Below are 19,092 nucleotides of genomic sequence, written 5' to 3'. Positions count from 1 at the left end.
CAACTCCTTTCTCAGCCTGTGATTTGTAGAGCAAGACAGGTATGTATGGATATTTTAAAAATGACACTGTGACTGCAATTTACTGAAGGGATGGGGACACACTGCAGACATACTTGGTGCTCCCTTATGGTAGCTCTTTGGGGCGTACCTTCTGAAGAGGATCATGGCAATTTCAGAGCAAACCAAGAATTTGAAAAACAGTGACTCTTTTTCTTTTTCTTCTCCTCAATTGGCTGACTCCCATTTACATGCTGTTTCTAGCAGCCAAGATCAGTCTGGGTCACTCAGCACTGCTGCGTAAATATGCTGAAAATGATTACTATTTCAGACAAACGTTTAACTGTTCTCAGATTAGCTATGACACCGCAGGCCAAAGTCACAGCAATCTAACCTGGGAGCAAGTTTATGTTACCCAGTGATTTATGGAATGAGAATTCTGGGTGCTCTGTGGGACTAATTTAATATGAAACACTCAGATGTCTGTCTTATATTGCCATTCATCTTTCCTTAGCCTGCCTGTACCAGGGGGCATGTGGTTCAGAGAGCAGCTTCTCCTGTCTCAGCCACAAATCATCACGCTTGTGAAAGGGGTGACATGCCTTGCCTTCCAAGGCAGGCTGCCTGGGGAAGAGAAGCTACGTGGGTTCGGATGAGAACAGTGTATTTTCCATTCTATCAGGCCTGTATCATGAGTGCTTTGAACTGCGAAGTTGGTAAAGAAGGGTTCGTAAGCGAGGAAACGCAATCCGTCTACAGTGTCTTATCAACAAGCATTGACTTGTTTTATTTTGACAATGTGATCTTCTATGGGTTGATGTGATAATGCGTGTGAGGAGAAGGAAGTTGCATGGGAAGCTAAATTTTCATTCAATATATTATCCATATTAAAAAACCAGACATGTCAATGCCTGGTAAAACGATAAAATGGAAAGCTTTTAAGCCAGAAAGTTACTATAAATCTCACAGCAATTCAACAAATGGTCATTCTACGTTCTAAAGAATATGCAGGTCCCAGGAACACAAATCTTAATAAGCCTGGCCTGACTGGAAGGGAGTTTGCAGATCAGGGGAAGAAAGCTTATGCCTCCTGTGGTAAAGGGAGTTCCCACAACTGCCATGTCAGAGGAGCGGTTGAGAAAGATGGGCTGAGAGAGCTGAAGGAGAAGATTGTGTGCAGGTGTGGAGTAAGAGAGACCATGCCAGGAGGGGGAAGGCGAGGGTGTGGGGAACACAGAGTTCTGTGAGCAAAGGTCAGAGGCCAACATTGCTGATCCAAGGATACATCGTTTACAAGGCCTGGGGGGTGATCCATCGGATGAGTTTTTGCTTCAGTCTGAGAACAAGAAGTTACTGAAAGACATAGACTAGAGGGTGACATAGATGGTCTTTGTTCTGGAAAAATGAACCCAGTTACTATGATAAAGAAATGGACACAGAATTCAATTGGTGATTATCACAAAGACCCACAGCTGGCTAGCTCAACGTGCAGAGAATAAGAAATTCTGGAATGTTCAGCCCTAAAACACATCTTTATGTCATAACTCCCTTTCAAGGCTCAGGAATCATCAGAGAAGAGTAAGTAGGGGATAGTAGAAGCCAGGGCAGTGGATAACTATAGTGCGTCAGTGTTTTCATGTAGCAGCACAGTTGCTTATCTGAATCGACAGGAACTGCAGCGGCATGAACAGGACCTATGCAAGCCATGCCAGAAAAAGTTCCAGCACAGAGGGAGCATGTGGCCAGGACGTCGCTATCCTAATGGAGAAGCTGTTCGCACTTGGCGGATGCCGAGAGGAAAGCCCATTTTCTTCAGGGATGTGGCCCACCAGAGGCTATTCATGCTCCAGCAGCTGGCCCTATGTCCATGTATATACTGGAAGTGAAAAAAAAATGGACTCTGTAGATGATGACAGTAATGACAATGACAAAGAAGAGGAGGAGGGGGTGAGGAGAAAGGGGAAGAGAGAGAAGAAGAGGCGGGTAGGAAGAGAGTTCATAAATGTGGGGGAAGGACAGTGACAATATGAACAGGGGAGGGATTGAAGGGAAGGAGAAGGAGAGGTGGATTTGATCAAAATCCATTATGCATATATGCATGTGTGAAATTCTCAATCCTTCAAAGAGAAGAAACTAAAGAGTAAAAAGACTAGGGACAGAGTTGCGCGGTGGAGAGCTGGAGAATGTTTATGACACTCTCTAGTCTACGGGAATGTTTCATCCCAGTGACTGATGACAGTGGCCTGAAGATTGAGAAAGTAAGTAACTTCACAGTCATGAGAACAAGGACTACTATTTTACTTACCTCAAGACTTGCAAGGAGATGCAGGTGGAAATCTGCCTCTGCTGTAGACTCATTCCAGAGAGACTCATGAGAGAGAGAGAGAGAGAGAGAGAGAGAGAGAGAGAGAGAGAGAGAGAGAGAGAGAACCCAGTATGTGGCTCCCCACTGAGGCTGTTGGGCACTGCCATTGCTGTTTGCATAAACTCTTCATACACATCACTTTGGCTATATGCACAGATGTGGATCATGTAAACTTTTCATGAGAATTATGTATTACCTATAGATAACAATTCTCCATGGATGCCCCAGAGTGTGAAAGGGGGCCTTCTGTCATACATTCAGTGACACACCCCTCACCTGTCCTCTAATTACTCTTTAACTCATTTTGTCAGGTAATTTTTGATCATTTTATTTATTGCATATGATTATTTTATGGACTTGCAGAACTTCTGAGTGCACACACACACCATGAGCTGCATGGGTATGGAAATCCCATGTGTCATATTCACCTTTGAATGCTTTACATTTTCATCAACAAGCACACAGACACAAATACATACACACACATACAGACACACAGACACATAGGCACACATACACATATATACACAAACACACACAAACATACACAGACATACATATACACAGACACACAAACACACATATACCCAGAGACACACACAAAGACACATGTATGAACACATACATACACACAGACATACACAGACACAGGTACAGACACACTGAGATACACACAGACACATACATAGATACACTTATAAAGAGATACACACAGACACATATAGACATACAAACACACACACACATACACAAAGACACATGTTCAGACATACACAGACATGTAGACAGAGGTACACACACTGAGACACATGCAGACACACACACACAGACACACACAAAGACACATGCACACACACACAAACACAGAGGCACATACAGACACACATACTTAGACACATACACAAAGACACAGTCCCAGACAGACAGTCAGACAGACATGGATATACACAGATAAACACAGCTAAATACATAACTCAAAAATCAAATCTTTCAAGTACAAATTTTCTTGTATTTTCTACACAAATAAAGTGGCTTGGACATTCCCATTAACTGAAGCTGGCAAAGATTATAGAGAATTATTCCTCTCTCCTACACTGAGGGATGGCTTTCAACTATGGTAAGCAGAAATCCCATCTTCATTCTAACTCACCTCGGTCTTCTTATAAAAATGTATTAGGAAAATGGTTATTTTTACCATCTGCAAAGTTATTCTGCTACTTGTATATGTACCATGGTTCTGACATTATTCTTGTGACCTTTAAAATAGCAATTTTTATCAGCGCTGAAGCTACGTAGTTCATATGAGAAGCTCCCATGCCTCCAACTCCCTGCTTAGCCTTTCAATATCTAGGTCTAGTCTCAAACCATTTAAATATGAACATAGTGGATAACACTTATAATCACAGCATTTTTGAGGTTGAGGCAGGAGGATTGCTATGAATTCATGAGCTTTCTGAGCTCCATAATGAGCTCTAAGCCAGTGTCAACTTGGTTAATTTTGTGTCAACTTGACATAAACTGAAGTTATCACAGAATAAGGAGCTTCAGTTGGGGAAATGCCTCCACGAGATCCAGCTACAAGGCATTTTCTCAATTAGTGATCAAGGGGGGAGGTCCCCTTGTGGGTGGTGCCATCTCATTTTGAGGCAGGATAACTTATTGTCCTGGAGCTCACCCAGTGGGCAGGCCAGCTGGCCAGCAAACACTGTCTCCATCTTTCCAGCACTGGGATTACAACTGTGCATACCCATAGCCAGCTGGAATTTTTTTTTTTGTTTCAATTAAAATAATTACATCATTTCCCCCATTCACTTTCCTTTCTCTTAAATTCTAGACTGTTTTGTGTAAGTGTGTGGGTGTGTGGGTGTGTAGGTGTAAATACACAACACAACTTGAGTCCATCATTTCCTGTTGCCTGTATATAAATAATTTCCCCATTGACCATTGATCACTTTTTCCTCTTCATTTTAATTCGTTGTGGTTTTCTGTAATGGTCTCTGTCTATTGCAAAGGGGAGTTTCTTCCACGAGAGGTGAGAGCTACATTTATTTATCTGTGCACATAAGTATTTAGAATGAATGCAAATTAGGAATGATGCTGGTTTGACAACGTGGTAGTAGTAGATTCTTCTCTAAGATCCAGGACATTGGTCACCCTAGGGTTCCCGTGCCAGGCATGACTGGCCTCCTGTTGAACAGGCCCTAAGTCCCATTAGACTGCCCAGGTTTAGGAATATCTCAGCACACTGATCATTATTAATGTTTATACACAGCTCTTTGATACGGCTTCTAGGGATCAGATTTCTAGGTCTTCATGCTTTGAGGGCAAAAGCACTTTACCAATTAAGCCACCTCCTTGGCTGGACATTTTTTTTTAAATAAAAAGAATCAGACTTGAAGTTTCTTAGAGGAGAAAAGACCAAAGACAAGAAGGAGTAGAGAGGTGGGGAGAGGGAAGAGTGATAGATAAACAAAAAACAGATACAATTAAAGCCCCATACTCTGGGAGACACTAACCTGGGAATCCCAGCAGATTCCCTCCTTCAGATTTTTCCTTGAAAAATGCAGCCACAATTGGTGGCCCTGAAGAGGGACGAGCCAGCTAGGGGTAATGACTGCTCTGTTGCTCTTGACTCAAGAGTCTTGAGTGCTCACAACTGTGTTTCAGCATCACAGTCAGCTTCTAACTTGGCACCTCTGCTGAAGAGTGAACTAGAGAGTAACAGGCTCAGCAGCTTGACCAGGCCTTCCTTATATCCCTAAGCTGTCAGTATTCTTCTGATACCCTTCAGCTTCCAATGTTTCATGGACCATATAGAGCAGTAATACACTCAGTACAGAACCACCATTCTACTTGCCCTATGGATATAACTCCTAGCCTCTGCTCTTCCTCTCTCCTCCAACTCAGTTGCATCAGGAGCACCAGCACTTTCTATATTTCTATTTTGCATATGTGGTACGATGTGACAGCCTGTTTTTGAGGTCCTGTGGCTTGATAGTGGAGCACTCTGAGTATCCGCTCTTACTTGGAAGGTCCGCTGGCTTTAGCAGCTTTAGTCTGGAGTGGGCAGCGTCTATCCCTCTTTGCAGTTGCTTATGGCTTTGTAACCCCAAACTGTGCTGTGTAAGCAAAAGCCTCATTTATTGTGTTGAGAGAGAAAGTGCTGTTCTCTGTTTCTGCTTACCTAGCCTTAGAGGGAAGACAGTGCATGCAGAGCCAGGAGGAAACTGGGATCATTGGAGTCATTGGTTTAATGGACACGACTGAGCATCATTGTCCAATGGTCCAAATTCTGTTTAATTGAGAACATTTGCATCTGATTTTGTTTGTTACCATCTAGAATGACACAAGTTTGTGTGCTCTGATCATACCCTCCCAAATGATTTGCCCCCCTAAACTGCCACATTGGAGAATCGTAAATCTCTCCGTGACATTCAGCACACTAGGGCTGTCCCTGATGGTGAGCACAAAGGTCATCACACCCTCTAGCCATAGTTTCTAAGGGATATTTTCAGTTTTGTCTTTTTCTTTTCCTTTTCCTCTTGCTCTCTTTATTTTCATTTTGCTGATTTGTAAAGGAGTATTTAGTTATTATGTATGTCTTGGTGTCTTGAAGCATTACAAAGTTCTGTTTCACAAAGCTCATAGAAGCACTCAGGTGAACTACTTAGTTATACACAGTCATTTAACCTCATGATTGGGTCAAACTTTTAAACATAGTGCATGTCATTGACTTGCTTAGAAATGGTCAGCTTCATCATGGAACAAAACCAAAGGTTGGCAGAAAATTCCAGTTCTGAAGAGGGTCTGTGGTTGACACGTGGCTCACCTCAAGGGTTGTGAACCAGCAGGGAAGACATTTCTGGATAAGACTTGAGGGTTTTGCTTAATATCTGATAATAAATGGCTTTCAATTGATAAAAAAAAATACTGAAATCTGACATATATATGAAAATGATTCAACTTTGATAAACATGTCATTAGAGGAAATGTCTACATTCATCAAAAGCTTAGGACAAACTCACTGAAACCAGACAGCCTTTTCTATAGTCCTCTCCGCAGTGGAGGAACCACCTCTCCCCCTAATCTCTGGGTCAAACCCTAACCAGTGAAGAATCGATCATAAGGAAAAACTTAGGACTGTTTTAGTCTAAGTTAGAGGTGACTGAGTGACACAGATATTGTAGGTGAGCTGTCATCTACAGAGTACCTGTGGCTGCCTTGCTGGCCAAATGTGATGTGTTGATGACTGTAAGATTACATCTAAAACACCATTTACTGGCAATAGTGGAGTTCACGTAAGGCACCTGCCTGATGTCTCCTGGTACTTGATATGGCATCGTGTGATATTATCAATTTTCGCTTCAAGAGTGTTCCCATCCAGCAGGGGGGCTTCTCAAGGAATCTGCACATTTGATCTAGGGTGAAAGATGCCATTTTCATAGCAGAGCAACTTTTCCTAGCAGAAAATGATTGGTGCTTCTGCACCTACAGAAATGTATTTATTTTCATGGAATTTGCAAAAAAAAAAAATATTTCTTTTCTTTATGGGGATTGTGATCAAATGTTTTCATTGCAAGGCAAGATGCAGTTGCTGGGAGTCCTGATGGTTCACCTTCCAGCTGTGGGCAAGTTCATTAACATTTCCTGTTTATTTCAGGTTTGTTAACAAACGAAAAAGGAAGGAAAAAAAAGCAAATGAGTCTTGGAGTATGGCCTCTTCTGCTGCACCTTGGACCATGTTCGCTTCTGCAACTTCACACTATTAAACGTCTGCAAAAGGGGGAACAGCTGCTCATCTAACCCCACCTGGGTGTTCACCACCACAGTGTCCTAGGGAGCAGGGATTTATTCAAGTAGCCCTGTTGATTTGCAGAGTGGGAATAAATACCTGGCCTTTTGAAGAGGTTACCAAGAGCTCCCTTCAGTAGAAATGATATATTGTCTTCCTTTATCAATTAAAGTGGAAGCTTGGGGTGGGAACTGGGTCATGCTGTTTTGTATACACTTAGCCAGGTTGTGATTTACATTCAGGAGGAACAGTTAAGTGGTATAGAGGAAGAGGGTGGTTCCTTGCATCATCCCATGAGCAACAGAACCAACCTCAGGGCTGGCACTAAGATTGCCATCTGTTTCCTAAATGTTCTTTCTTCTTCCTAGGAAAAAATTAACAGGTTAATTCCTCTTGTCCTGGAGAAGTGGCATCACGACTTCTAAGACCTAGCCTCACACCTCCCATGAATTTTCTTTGAAACACTGCATTAATATCCTTCCTTGGTTTTCGTATTGAGGATATAGTCTATGACATCTTATTGCCAATGATTTACTATAACTACCCACCTTTATTCTCATGACATCCAACTGTGCCTCAAGAGAGGCCTGCAAAATTAAAGAGAAATGGGAGAAAGAGAGACAGATTTCTGTGGCATTCAGTAGCCACAAGCCATTCTAGTTTTATTGGGTATGTGAGGGATTTTAACAAAAGATCAAAAATCAGAGTGATGGATCCAGAAAAACGCCATGTGAAGTCAAAGTTAGGGTTAGGTGGCCAAAGAATCATTTTATTATCAATGTTCTATCTACACATACACACACACACACACACACACACACACACACACACACACACACACACGTCCATATATGTATGTTCTTTGATGAACTTCAAAAGTTACTTTTCAATAACTAGCAGTTTGTGTTTTTATTTTCTCGAGGAAAGTTCACCTAAGATGAATATCTTACTTACATTATTTGTCTGGTTTTGTTGCCTTTCCAGGAACAGGCATGAAGAATTTAATGTTACTTCACATAAAATGTGGAAGCTAATAATCTTTAAAAGTGTTTGAGGGAGCTGGAGGCATAGCTCACAGGCACAGTACTCACTATATGGTCAACTGCTAGGTTCAAACCCCAATGCAGAGTATAAGAGAGAATTGTACAAGTTAAGAGGGTAGAGAATTATCATGGCATAGGATATGATAGGAGCCTATGAGAATGCACATGCAGTTCTATGAGTAAAATCCAGCACGAGATATGAAGTTCTGGTTGAAGTCATCTGGGAAGCTGCAGGAGAGACAGTAGCTTCCTGGAAGGTGACACCATAATGTCTGTGGCCTCTGGGCCCTGCTGCCTTAGGATCCGGACATAATTTGCTTTCACTTCCATCATTCGCTTTTTTTCTGTTAAAAGAAAAGCATATATATATATATATATATATATATATATATATATATATATATATATATATGTATGTATATGAAAAGCATATATTATATATAATACACATACATATCACATATATCACATATATGCATGTACATACATGTACAACATCTACATCCATTCAGACAGGTCAGTGTCCAATGCAGAGTGACTAGGGCATTCAAGCTCCCTCAGCAATTCTTGGCTTCCACCCTGTACTCTCACACACTTGCTCTACTCACACAGTCAGGTATATGCTTCCAGTCTTTGGATGTCATGCAACTGGAGGCACCCACAGCGCTTCCTTCAAAATACTGTAACATCTGAATTGGAAGCTAACATAGGAGTGATCAAAAGAGATGGAGCCCATTGAGAAAATGAAAATCAAAGCTTTGCAAAGAGCATTCAGGCTTTATTGCAAATGACAGAAAACATTTGTAATTGTGTTGAGGATGTAAGTAAAGTATTCTATTCTGGAAGCATCTAGCTTGTTTTGCTAAATGGTATGCATGTTCAAAAACACTCCACGTAATTCTTTGGTTACTGACATCTATCTGTTAAATGATTTTTTGTATTATTGTATATGAAATAAATTATTATCATGTTTTGAGGTTCTCAGAATGTCTTATTTTCTTACAAGTATTTTAGCAAGTAAGTCACAGAAAAATCATTCATGGAATGATTAATTAGCTAGACCTTATAATAATGAATGAATACATGCAAAAACATTTCTCTTCCCTTTTAAAGTATTTGGAAAATGTAGATTTTTATTAGATGGTTATTTTTATTGTACTTTATGAAAACAACAAAATGGCATCACTAAAATAAAGTTATAAGGAATAAGTAATTAATTCTGTGACAACCATATCTCCTAAACAGACACAACACACTGGAAAGAATTTAGGCAACTTGGAAAACCCACAAACCCCTCACCATGAAAGTGCTACAGACAGCCATGTCTACAGGACAGGGGTCAGCTTCACCTTCACAAACCTGTGCATTTATAAAACTGAAGATTCACAAATGAATGTTTGTCCGCACAGACTTGTAGACATAGCAAAGACAAAAATGGTAGGGAGAGTAATATTTGAATTTCCAATTTTCTCAATCCCCCTTACAGACTTGATTGGGGACAAGAGTGTTGCTGGGAAGGAAGCCTGGAGTTCCCTTTGTGATTTGAACATCCTTTGGAATTGCTTTCCTAAAGAAGATTTAGCTTTAGTTATCAGTCAGACCCAATAAACACTATGGCAAGAAGGCTCATGCCGCGATACAAGTACTGAGGGCGCTTCGCCAGAGCCTTCTGCTGTACCACCCCTTTGCTTACTTTGTCACTGACTGTGATCACTTGAGGGGTGCTCATTGTGGTGGTTAATATCTACAGCCATTCAACAGGAACCTAGAATCACCTAACATCTTGGCTTGTCTTTGATAGAGTTTCTAGACTTGGCTAAGTCAGATGGGAAGACCTATTGTAAATGTGGGCCTCACCATTCTATGTGTTAGGGATCTGGACTGAATAAAAGACAAAATAGGCTGAGCACCAATGTCCATTACTCTCTGCTCCCCGATTGCAGGTACAGTGTGACCTGGAACTGGCAATCTCCTCTTACTTCGGGACATTCTCTGTCAACGAGGGCTATACCACTAGGTATTTGGTCAGAGCAATAAGAAAAGTAACTAGTGCTTTTATATTCACAAATAAATGCAAAGGAAGCCTTGTGTATATTGCTTTTATAAGATGTGTAGTTTGAGAATACAGTTAGCTGTTAACTAACATTTACAAAATTTTACAACTTAACTATTGTTGAATGCTTCTAAGGGACAACATTCTGAGCCAGGGTTCCAAGCAGTGATGGGAAGGGAGATAACAGAACACACAGAACAAAAAGATGGGTACTTGTCAACAAGGTAGGATAGCGCTGAGGAAGGCTTCGTACCATTCCTCCGAACAGTGCTAGACATACCAAGAAATATGTGTCTCTCGAGTTTTCCACGAACAATTCTATACTTTTATCTCTTCTGGGTTAGCTATAAGGGAATATCCCCACATGTCTTTAAACCTTACCCATCTTATATACAACAGTAATAACTTTATGGAGTATTTCTAAAAGAAAAAAACATCAGTATTTTTATTATAGGGATATCAGGTAATTTACTTCCTAATTTTATAATTTCCTTAATGTGCAAACAATGTTTTTTGGAATTTCCTGAAGATTATATTTTTTTCTAGTATCTACCTTCCTACAGAAAGGACTTTAAATTCTTAAGGATAAGATAAAAAAAAAACAAACAACTAGAGTTCATTTTGTAACCATATGTTCTTTCCATTTCTGTCATTTATCAAAGGAAATGGGTAAGAAATAGTGTATTGAAACTAGCATATGCTTATTCTTGCAACTGAAAGGAAATCTGCAAGCCGAGAAATTCCATTAATAAAGTATCATTTTGGATAATTTGAATAGTAAGATGGCAACACAAACCTCACTTCCCTCCAGATTCACCACTAAGGCAATACCTTCAATCAAACCTCAGTGTTTCTGTAAATAGACCTGAGTACAGCTCAAGACTCATTGATATTTGAATGAGTTGTTTAAAATAAGCAGTGTTAACAATGATTTTGTTGAACACACAGATGTAAACATCACCTTCATAATAGCCCACCACGAGGAGTGTAATTAAAATTCTTCCTCCATTGTTCAAAGTTCAACAGGCAAGGACTGTGCCTGGAAGACTGAATGCTTTAACTCTTCAAGACTTTGATGTAAAAGGAGGGGTCACCTGTACCTTTTGAGGTTATAAAGCCATGTCCTGCAGACACGCAGACAGCCATACCACTCTCTATGTCGTCCCATGACTCAATGAGCTCCCCATTTGAGGTATAAAGGGTTTTGGCTGGGTGGGACATTTTCAGACGCACAGTGCAATCGTCCAGCAACTGAAATACAAAAGGAGAGTCATATTTGAATGCCAAGTGTCTCAAAAATAGTTATTAAAACTGTTTCAGACAAGGTTCCATGTAACACAGGCTGTTAGCCTCAAAGTCACTACCTAGTTGATGATGACTTTGAACTTCTGGTCCTCCGGCTTCTACTCTTGAGTGCTGAGTTACAGGTGTGCACCCCAAGGCTAGGTTTATGTGTTACTGAGAGTGATCTCAGGGCTTCATGAATGGTAGGCAAGCACTCAATGGCACCACATCTCAATCCTCAAGCCATGCTTTTGAGAGCTCTATCCCTACTTAAATACTCATTCAGCTCAATTACTGGGCACAGGTAAGGAGAGGTGAGAAAAAGGACATATAGTGGATGTTTGCTGGTGTGTTTAATGTGAGGGGCTTCAGTGGGCTTTGGTGAAAATGTCCATGTAGGCCTAGTTTTTTCACAGATGAAGGCATCTTGACATTTAACACATTTCTAAATATAATAAACTCTGGATTAGGAATCTAGACATGACAAAATAGCTTTAAAATTTTACTTAATGACCAAAGAACTAAAAATACAAATAGTGAAGAAATCCAGGCTCTTGTTTTTTGTGTCACAATCAAAAAAACCTGTGAAACTGAAAGAAATTGAAAGAGGCTCTTGTAGGTAGTTTTAAATTTTATCAATTAAAATACCTACTAGGCATAGAATCATGGAATGAGAGAAACATTAGCATAAAACTTACTTTGTAATTGAGAAGTTATATACAGCAGGAACCAGAATGTAAGAAATAGCTTTTCTCAGCCGATATGAAAAATCATTGTGTGAACATCATAAGATTTTATGAACCTTTGGTCAATCAAATAATTAAAAACTCATAATAAAAAATAAGAGCATTTAAATGAATATGTAAATAAGCAAAGTTTATAGCATGAGTAGTTTTTCTGATTACTAACATTAGACATTCAGAAAATACAGTGGGAGAAAAGTTATCCCTCAAAACCAAACAGAAATAATTATTTTAAAAATATGAGTTCCTTATACGAAAACTATATTATTGTACTGATGGACCAAAAATCTGCTTCAATGCACATAAGACTGCCACACATCTGCCTGGGAAAAATGAATATCACAAAATTTGTCAATTTTCATGAAATTAATTAATAGTCTTATACAACTGAGGTCAAACACCTGTGATTTTATGGGGGTGAAAAGTAATTCCATAACTTCTTTACAACTCCTTTTCCAGGAAGCAAACTACATCATACAGTGGTGATCGCTCTCAAACCATCTGGTGCTGCAGCTCACTTCACACCAGCATGAACTCCATGTGGCACTCCAGGGGGACCAAGACTAGTCAGTAAGCAAAGTTGAGAGAATTCTTCTAAGCCAACAAAGAAGAAAATATTCCCACTTATATTTTTTTTACCAGAAAAAATTCCTCATAGCTGTTAAAAGGAAAAAAAATACAACCATAAAATGTTAAGAAGGCAGATTTCTGAGTTCAAGCCAGTCTGGTCTACAAAGTGAGTCCCAGGAGAGCTAGGTCTACACAGAGAAACCCTGTTTCAAAAAAAAAAAAAAAAGAAAAGAAAAGAAAAGAAAAAGAAAAAGAAAAAGAAAAAAGAAAGAAAAGAAAAATCATTGAATCTTGATATTACCTTCATATGGTAAAAGATTTTCTGAAACATTAAAATCAACAAATACACATATTCTTGTTTACTTTTTATATGTTAAAAAAATCAGACAAGTAGAAAGTTGGATCCATGTCACAACAGATCTGATAGTCACAGGAAACAATAGAAAAAGATATCTCTCAACATGCAAAATGTATTCAGTAGCAAAACACCAAAACACTGCAGAATTTCATAGAAACCCTAGAGACATCATGGTGTTATGTTGTTCTTTAGAATAGAATGCTCTGAATGAAAATAAAAAGCTTGTCAAGATTCCCTGTACAAGTCGCAGAAGACAAATAAGCTATATGAGCCTCTAACAGTTCTCCTCAGTCAAACCCACCTGTGTCTAAGTCTCCGCCCTGAGCAGCAGAGCTCCCCTTGGCTTGAAGAGGTAATAGAGCTTTACTAGCAGTACCCATACAGCACACTTGAGCAATACGTGTCCAAAGGCTCAGACATGTTTTTATGAACTAAAAGTAGCAAACAAAACCAGGAAACAAATATGAATTTATATATCATTTTTCTTCACAATGGTAAAACCTTTAAATGACCTAATTGGCAATCAATAGAAAATTCAGTTAAAAAAAAAAAGTGTCTCTGTTGGATAGATTAGTATAATGTGACCAGAAATATTGTGTTATTTTTAAGTGTTAAGTTATATGAGGGAAAGTCACAACAGTCTCAGACGAGCAGAGCAACTTTCAGAACTGATTTGGCATAGGACTTACCATGAACACAGTGGTCAAGTATAGACAACTCTTTGGAAACTGTGGACAGTCATATTTATACTGAACTAGGGTAATGTTACTTTGAGTGACAGCATCTCCATTTTCTTGTTGATGCTCTTAGTTTGATCCCTGACTTAATGACACTATTTTTTTAATTGGGAAATAAAATAAAAGTTATTAAGTTAATCAATAAATGTATGGTGATTATTATAGAAATAAAACTGTAATAGATACATATGGGGTGTGTGTGTGTAGGGACATCCATGTATGCATGTGTGAGATGTATGTGTGTGTTTGTATGTGTATGTGTGTAGGGAAAGGAGGTATGAATGAATTTGTATAATGTGTGTGATGTATGTGTGTGTGTATATCTTCTAAGGGTGCAAAACCAATACCAGAGGTTAGGTGGCTTAAATCGTAGACCATTTCTGCTATTCTGGATAATGGAGAGTCCTACTAAATCAATTCCTAAGGGTGTCTGTTCTTGGCTTTACAAATGGCTACTTTCTTGCTGTGTCACTATATGGGAGAGAGAGGGGAGGAAGAGGGAAATATCATCTTCCCTCTTTTCTCTTTATAGTGTGTGTGTGTGTGTGTGTGTGTGTGTGTGTGTGTTAGTGCAAATAAATGCTCATGTGTAGAGGTCAGAGGTCAACCTTGGATGGATCTGTCTTTCCCCATCTTGTTTTTAAGACTCCTTACTTTTAGCTTGAGCTCTCTGATTCAGTTACTCTTGCTGACTAAGCAAACCCAAGAATCTGCCTGCTGCTGTTTTGCTGGCACAAGGCTCAGAGGTCTGCATGCCTGTGCTGCAAGCATTTTATCAACTGAGCCATTTCGTAGCATGCTCTTTCTCTTTTCTTGTAAGGCCACTAATCCTGTCTAATCAGGTTCCTCTCCTCATAGTCTAATGCATCTTTAGTTGCCCCCTAAAAGTCCCATCTTTGAGTATAGTCACATTGGACTGTAGAGCTTCAACATTTGAACTTGGGGTAAGGAGTAGGATGTAATTTACCTGTAATAGCCACTGTTTTCTATTTCAAGGCAAACAAAATGTAAAATAGCTGAGTACCTACCTGGGATGGGAATGGTCTGGCATATACATATAAGTGTGTACTCATATAAGTGGGAGAAACTTATGTACAATTTGAAAAGCTGTAACAAAAAAAGTAAAAAGAAAAATACCTTACCATTTAGATGATGTCCCCCCCTCACCCACAGAAATCATGTATCTTATTTAGATTTGGGAAAATGAATGTAACTTGATAAAAGCATCACAAAGGTAAAACAGAAGTCAAATATATGCCCACTGCACTTGGTTTTCAGTGAGGCAAAGTCAATGAGCTTACAAACATCTTTTAAAAATAAACTAGAAAATAAAGTGTTTTCACTACAACTACATTCAGGTTATAAGCTTGGAGACAATCTTAAGTCTCAGTGTTTCATGAGGATTTAAGTCTGTTCATGTACTTTTTATCACATTGACAAGTATAAGTCAATATTGATCATTTTGTGGAAAAAAAAACCCACAGTAAAGAACCAGTGTTCTATAAATAGCCCGCCTCTACCTATGCTCTGGCTTTTAAATATAGCTTTCATAGACAAGGTTTCCTCAAGCTGGGCACAGTGACATCTGGACCCACTGTGTGTATGAGTGGGCACAAGGCATTTGCTGATCTCAAGAGAAAAGACCCATTTCTTATTCTCAAAGCATTCAGAGCCATCCTTTAGCTGAAAACAAACATGGAGATTTTAAGATGCTCTGATACCAGACATATCACAGAGATTGGAGAAGACAAATGTCTCAGACTAGGTCCTGGGCAAATGTAAGTCAGAAAAGGATGCTGGTCCTGAAGAGAGCCACTGGCCCTGGAGAGAGAGCTTCCTGGTGCTTTGATGACTGATAAATCAACTCCAGCTGAAGATGAGTGTTGCTCTAGCAATGGTCAAAGAGTGTGTGGTTAAATCACCCACAATAGCCATGGTAGTGAGAGAGAGTCTGTGTTGCCTGAGACTCCAATGCCATCTGGGGGTTTCATGACACTGAAGGCAGTAGAGTGAAGCACTTTGTAATGTGCCTGTTCCCCATCCTTGCAGTAAATGTCCAGCCGTGGATACTCCCAGTGTCTTTGCAATGTGTTATTAGCTAGCCCCCTGTGAGACATCTGAGCTTCCTGCTGCTTCCTTCCTGCTGCCTCCTTTCCTGCACAGTCTGTTTTCCAGAGGTGTTCCTTACAGCTAGATAGCCTGTGAGGACAGGTTTCTAACAGACCACCAAGACTCCCTGCAGCCTCCTAATTTAAAACAGCATATAGCAAGGGAAAGGAAAAGGGTGGGACAAACTTCTCTAATAATGCTTGTTCATACCAAGATGGCATGGTTTCCCCCAGTTTTCCCAAAGCCCTTTATGTTTTTCAAAGAAAAACTATGGTCTGATCATTTTAGTCTGGGATAATATTCCAGACAATTTTTCACCTCCCCCAAATATTCAGGTTAAAGTCCTAATTCCTAATTCAAACATAGGTGAAGATGGAGACTCTAAAGAGATGCTCAAGTTTCAATATGGATACATCTATTTATCATACTACATCAACTCAAATACTCACGCCTTTGCATGGAACCTGCTACTGTTCCTGCTGAAGTTGTTGATGCTTAGACCTTTCCCAAGGTCTGTTGGAGGGGTCAATGGATTCCTTTTTACACTTTTCCCTCATCTCAGGTGAGCAAACCCTACTGAACTTCTACTAATTTGACCTTCATCAGATATATTAGCCCTTCTCTTAGAAGATGACTGGGTTCTGTATCCTATAAGAACAATCTTCTTTCATCATAAAAAAAAACTACACAGACTACACAAACACACAAGGAAGAAAAGTAAAACTACCCCATGTTATGACCCAATACAAAGTGAATGCTTAGAGCAGTTAAGTCCTCCAATGCTGTTTTCAATTTACCCATGTACGTGTATAAATTCCACATGCTTTAGATTATGTTTATTTTACTTAGTGTATCTCAACCATATTTGTTGCTTTTATTCTCTCTTAAAGCTGATTTTAATTGAGTTATGATATTCCATCCTATGGACTATAATTCATTTAACCAATTTCCAATGGATAACTTTTAAAATTATCTCTACTTTATCTCTATTGAAACTACTTCTGTGATTAATATTTCTACCAAACAAACTTTGCGTAAGTTCGTAAAAGATGTTCTTGGGATACTTTATGGTTTGAGTGTGAAATGTTGCCCCTCAGTCTCATGGACTTTAACACCTAGTCCTCATCCTGGTGGCAGCAGTTAGTAGAACTATTGAGAGATGGGGCCTCGTTGGCAGGGCAGTGCTTGCTGGTAGGACACTACAGGTAGGCCTTTGGAGGACATGGCCATCCCTGCTTTTTTTCTCTGCTTACTGTCTGCCAAAATATGAGAAATAACAGAACATGCTCCTGTTGTCATGAATTCTGTCATGAACTTCCAGCTATGACTGGAACCATGAGCTAACACAAGTTCTCCCAAAAGTCTGTCTGTTGTGTTGTCATGGTGACATTCAGAAGCATAATTGCTTCTATGGTTCACAATCAAGTAATTGTTCTCTTAAAAGTTCAATTTCCATCAATATGGGAGCATGAATTTCTCTGTACCCATTTAAAGCCTGGACATATTTTCATACTCTTTTCAACTTGAGTAAACAGCCTAGTAAGATGACAGCTTAGAGGTTACTTCTGGGAGAGCTGGCAGAGAGAGGCTAAGAATAATAAAAAAAAAATAGACTTCATTTTTTAAATTAATTAATGTATTTATTTATTTTGGTTGTTCGAGACAGGGTTTCTCTGTGTAGCCCTGGCTGTCCTGGAACTCACTTTGTAGACCAGGCTGGCCTCGAACTCAGAAATCTGCTTGCCTCTGCCTCCCAAGACTTTATTTTTTAAAAGAGAGCAGAGGTGAGCTGATCCTGAAATCCATAAAAGCAAGACACATTCCCAGGGAAGAGCAAAGGCATCACATGTCATTACTCAGATGAGCAAGCTGAGCGTAGCTGTCATGGTACCGCTCCTTGGCCAAGAAGAGGACTCAGAAACTGCTTCTAAAAGGAAACCCGGATGAAATAGGCAATTTCACCCTCAGGACAAGCCTGAAGTCTTCATGAGGTTTAAATCTAGTTAAGGGATATAGTCAACAGTGGAGAACAATCTGATTTTATCACACCGTATGACTCAGAGGACAGTGGCTTTGTGCTATATCAAAACAGAGTGCATGGATAAAAACTGGCTACCTTGTGGGCCTGAGAGCAGGGACTATCCTCAGGTTAGGCCTTAATAGATCATGAAATACAAAGACAGGTCCTATGCCTGCACCCACCTCAGTGCTGAGGCCTAATAATTCAATCAAAAGGTGGGTTAATGAGCTGCATAAACTGTTATCAAAAGAAGAAATGCAAGTGACCAGCAAATGTTCTAAAATATATTTTCTATCCTTAGCTGCCAGGGAAATAAGAATGACTGTCATGAAGAAAACAAATTAATAGCAAATTGGGGGTGGGGCAGGAACCTTACACCTGGCTAATGGGAATATAAACTTGAGCAGCCACTGTGAGAATCAATACAGAGGCTCTTCACAGAACTGAAAACTTGACCTAAATGACCCACTTCTACCAGCATAGGTAGCCAGCTGAAAGACAGAGCCAGCACACCACCAAGGTACTGACATAGCCATGTTCACAAGAGGCAGGGAATGGAAACAGCCTGGTTGTCCACCCATCAGTAGATGAACGGAGAGAGCAAGTGTGGTATACAACATACACAATGGAATATTGTGCAGCCATAAAGAAAAATGAAATCATGACTCATGCAGAATAGTGGATGCAACTGGAAATCACATTAAGCAAGTCTATAAGTCAGACCCAGAGAGGCAAATATTGCGTGTTTGTCCTTCTACATGGAATGTAATTTTTAAATTATATCTTTACATGCATATATGTGTGTGCCTATGTTTTCAGGTCATGGAACTAGAAAGTAGGTTAGGAGAGGGATGGAATAGAATTTAAGGGACATAAGAGATAGAGAGGGCTAAGGCTTACATGTGAAAGGAAAACAAAACAGAGGACTTACTTGGAAGGAAGGAGGCCACTGGAACTACGGTAGAAGGGCAATGGTTGGGGAGTGAACAAGAGAGTGGGGACCTGGTGTGGGAGAGGATAG

At 39.8% G+C, this 19,092-nt stretch overlaps 1 protein-coding gene across 1 annotated transcript in view; it reads right to left on the bottom strand.

Annotated features, from left to right (window-relative positions):
• Positions 1-8,150: 8,150 nt before the first annotated feature.
• Positions 8,151-19,092, bottom strand: part of Dcdc1 (doublecortin domain containing 1) — a 360,393-nt gene continuing 349,451 nt past the window's right edge. The window contains 2 exon segments of the mRNA XM_021194912.2: positions 8,151-8,541; positions 11,351-11,501. Coding sequence (XP_021050571.2) covers positions 8,414-8,541; positions 11,351-11,501 — 279 coding nt within the window. The 3' untranslated portion in view covers positions 8,151-8,413.

This window comes from Mus pahari, chromosome 3 (assembly GCF_900095145.1).
Source record: "Mus pahari chromosome 3, PAHARI_EIJ_v1.1, whole genome shotgun sequence".
Taxonomy (NCBI): Eukaryota; Metazoa; Chordata; class Mammalia; order Rodentia; family Muridae; genus Mus; species Mus pahari.
This window is presented reverse-complemented; position numbering and strand designations above follow the sequence as displayed.